Source organism: Dipodomys ordii, unplaced genomic scaffold (assembly GCF_000151885.1).
Source record: "Dipodomys ordii isolate 6190 unplaced genomic scaffold, Dord_2.0 Scaffold10, whole genome shotgun sequence".
Taxonomy (NCBI): domain Eukaryota; kingdom Metazoa; phylum Chordata; class Mammalia; order Rodentia; family Heteromyidae; genus Dipodomys; species Dipodomys ordii.
This window is the reverse complement of record NW_012267226.1, coordinates 26,203,847-26,206,669: the sequence shown is the minus strand read 5'-3', so window position 1 is coordinate 26,206,669 and position 2,823 is coordinate 26,203,847. Positions and strand designations below refer to the sequence as shown.

General features: G+C 55.5%; 2 protein-coding genes across 2 annotated transcripts in view; both read left to right on the top strand.

Annotated features, from left to right (window-relative positions):
• Window position 1: 1 nt before the first annotated feature.
• Window positions 2–1,671, top strand: Fut4 (fucosyltransferase 4 (alpha (1,3) fucosyltransferase, myeloid-specific); the record flags this gene model as incomplete). The annotated part of the gene is made up of 2 exons (XM_013009542.1): window positions 2–488; window positions 1,097–1,671. A coding segment is annotated over one exon (474 nt), but the record flags the coding sequence as incomplete, so codon positions are not given.
• Window positions 1,199–2,823, top strand: part of Piwil4 (piwi-like RNA-mediated gene silencing 4) — a 38,469-nt gene continuing 36,844 nt past the window's right edge. Inside the window, exon 1 of the mRNA XM_013009541.1 lies at window positions 1,199–1,221. Within this exon, the coding sequence (XP_012864995.1) occupies window positions 1,199–1,221 (23 nt within the window). The remainder of the gene's footprint in view (window positions 1,222–2,823) is intronic.

Sequence of the window (2,823 nt, the reverse complement as noted above, 5' to 3'; positions counted from 1 at the left end):
CTACCGCCGGCTGAGCGCGCTGCTGCCCATCGACGTGTTCGGGCGCGGCGGGCCCGGGCGCCCGGTGCCGCGCTGCGGGCTGCTGCACCTGCTGGCGCGCTACAAGTTCTACCTGGCCTTCGAGAACTCGCGGCACCGCGACTACATCACCGAGAAGCTGTGGCGCAACGCGCTGCTGGCCGGCGCCGTGCCCGTGGTGCTCGGCCCGGACCGCGCCAACTACGAGCGCTTCGTGCCGCGCGGCGCCTTCATCCACGTGGACGACTTCCCCAGCCCCGCCGCGCTCGCCGCTCACCTGCGCTTCCTCGACCGCAACGCGGCCGTCTACCGCCGCTACTTCCGCTGGCGCCGCCGCTTCGCCGTGCACCTCACCTCCTTCTGGGACGAGCCGTGGTGCCGGGCCTGCGAGGCCGTGCAGGCGGCGGGCGGCCGCGCCCAGGTCGTGGGCGACTTGGCCGGCTGGTTCGAGAGCTGACGCCGGGGACGGGGTGAGCGCCGGGGTCGGGGTGAGGGGTGAGGGCCGGGGTCGGGGTGAGGGCCGGGGTCGGAGTGAGGGCCGTGGTCGGGGTGAGGGCCGGGGTCGGGGTGAGGGCCCGGTTCTGGGGTGAGGGCCGCGTCCCCGGCCAAGCCCTCCGACCCCGCTTCCGCTGGCGGAGGACCCGGCCCGCGGGCTCCCGCGCACTCGCGGCCCCTCACAGCGGGACAGGTGAGAGACAGCCTGGCTGTCGAAGTCTTTCTCGGCCACTTTGCGGCCTGCACAGCGTAGTCTCTGCCTGTGCCCAGACCCGGGCGAGGCTTCAGAGCTCGCGTGAGGCGGTGGATCGGCCGGAGCCGGGGTGGAGGTGTATTCGTGTGTGGGTGTATGTGTGTGTGTGGGTGAGGGTGTGGGAGGGTGAGGGTGTGTGGGGGTGGGTGTGTGGGGGTGAGGGTGTGGGGGGTGGGTGAGGGTGTGTGTGTGGGTGAGGGTGTGGGTGTGTGGGGGGGGTGAGGGGGTGTGGGGGTGGGGGTGTGGGGGTGAGGGTGTGGAGAGGTGGGTGAGGATGTGTGTGGGGTGTAGTCCTTAATCAGCCGAATTCCTCAAAACCTCGGATCCTAGGCAAGGGGAGGAGGGCCAGCCTGGAGGCCGCAGACACCCTTAAGAAGCGCTTTCGTCCTCCACCCCGTGAATGGAAAACCTTGTCCTTGGAGGAAAGTGAAGATGGATTTGTGGTGTACCTCACCGTAAGCCAGACACAGTCCTGGAAAGCTGCACTTAAATCAGATCCTAAATTCAGAGCCTAAGGGAGTTCAGTATTAACTCTGCGATCGTTTACAGTGTGAACAATCATGGCCTAATTTCTTCTTTGTGTTTTCTTGTAACCTGGATTTAAAAACAAAAAGCATTGATAATGCAGGTGTGAAAATAAAATGTGAACAACCTTTCTGTCCCTTTTCCTGACTAACCAGCCAGCATTTACAAACAAGAGAAGGAAACAAAAATGTCACCTAGCATAAGATTAGTTATGTCTTTGCTGGGCCTGAAATTTAAACTGGAGCATGAATCCTTTGGACAGGCAGGCCTTACCTGAGCAGAGCAATGAAAATGATTGCACTGCTTTGTGGAATCATACAAAGGGAGAAAAGTAAATTTCAAGATGTCTAGCAGTGGCAGTTTTTGTTTTTTGTCAGTACTTAAATGTTTGGATCCTATGAAATGGAAACTTCACTAATGCCTACAAGTAACTGTCTCTTGTTACAGGATAAACCCCAGTCCGCCTCCTTGTCTGCCTTACATTTTGGGTACCTTGAGATTTATGTAGGACTAATCTTGGAATTTTAGTGTGTATCTACATGGGCTAATGTATTCACTCATGACTTGTGGGGCTCAGTTTGAGTTTCCTGGTTCCAAATAACTGAACTGTGGTAGTTTGGCTTATCCTGAGTTTGTATCAAGTCCAATTAAGCTTGTTCTCTGGCTCTTGTTTACCTGACCTTTTTTCACTTTAACCTGATGATGCTTCTCCACACACACACACACACACACACACACGTGCTGTTGTCACCTATTTTGCACAGGCTCCAGCTCTTGGCCACCAAGTAAAATAATTCCCTTTTTGTTATGATGGTGGTTTTATTTTTGTAGTTCTGGGATTTGAGCTCAGGGCTGACTTGTTGGTAGGCATTCCATAGCTTGATCTACATCCTAGCCCAAATAATGCTACTTTAAAAAGAGGTGAGATGAAGACTGTGAACATGATAACAGAAAGAAAATAGAAGGGGCAAACGGTCTTCTCTACAGAGGGAGAATGCTGTGCTTGTTGAAAGGAGGAAATCTGAACTTGGAACTCGCACTGAACATTGCTTTTGTCCTGCCTGCCCCCTCGAGCACACACATGTAGGTCCATGTAAATGCGGACCTGGAAAAGTTACAACGGCCACTAAGGGTAAAAGCAGGACCGGCACGAAAAGAAGATTCAGTAATGAAGGCAAGAGTGCCTTACAAAATGGGGAGCAAATGGAGAATGTGGGTGGGAGTGAAGAAGGAAATAAGGAAAAGGAGACGTCTTTGGGGTCAACAAGTTGAGAAGAGAAAGTGAGAAAAGTCGAAGAAAGCTAAAGAACAAAGCTAGACGTGGAAGACACTCCTACTGCAGCTTGGAACGGCATCGGTCTACACTAGTGGAGCTGCGGCTCGGCTCGGGTGGAAGAGCATCGGCCTTGAGACATGAACAGGACGCCTCAGAACAGCACCTGGGCCCCGGGTTCAAGACCCAGCCCTGGTCAGAACAGCGCCAAGATGAGGCGCAGGCGCTCTGGGCCTCAGCTCCTCCTCCTCCTCACCTG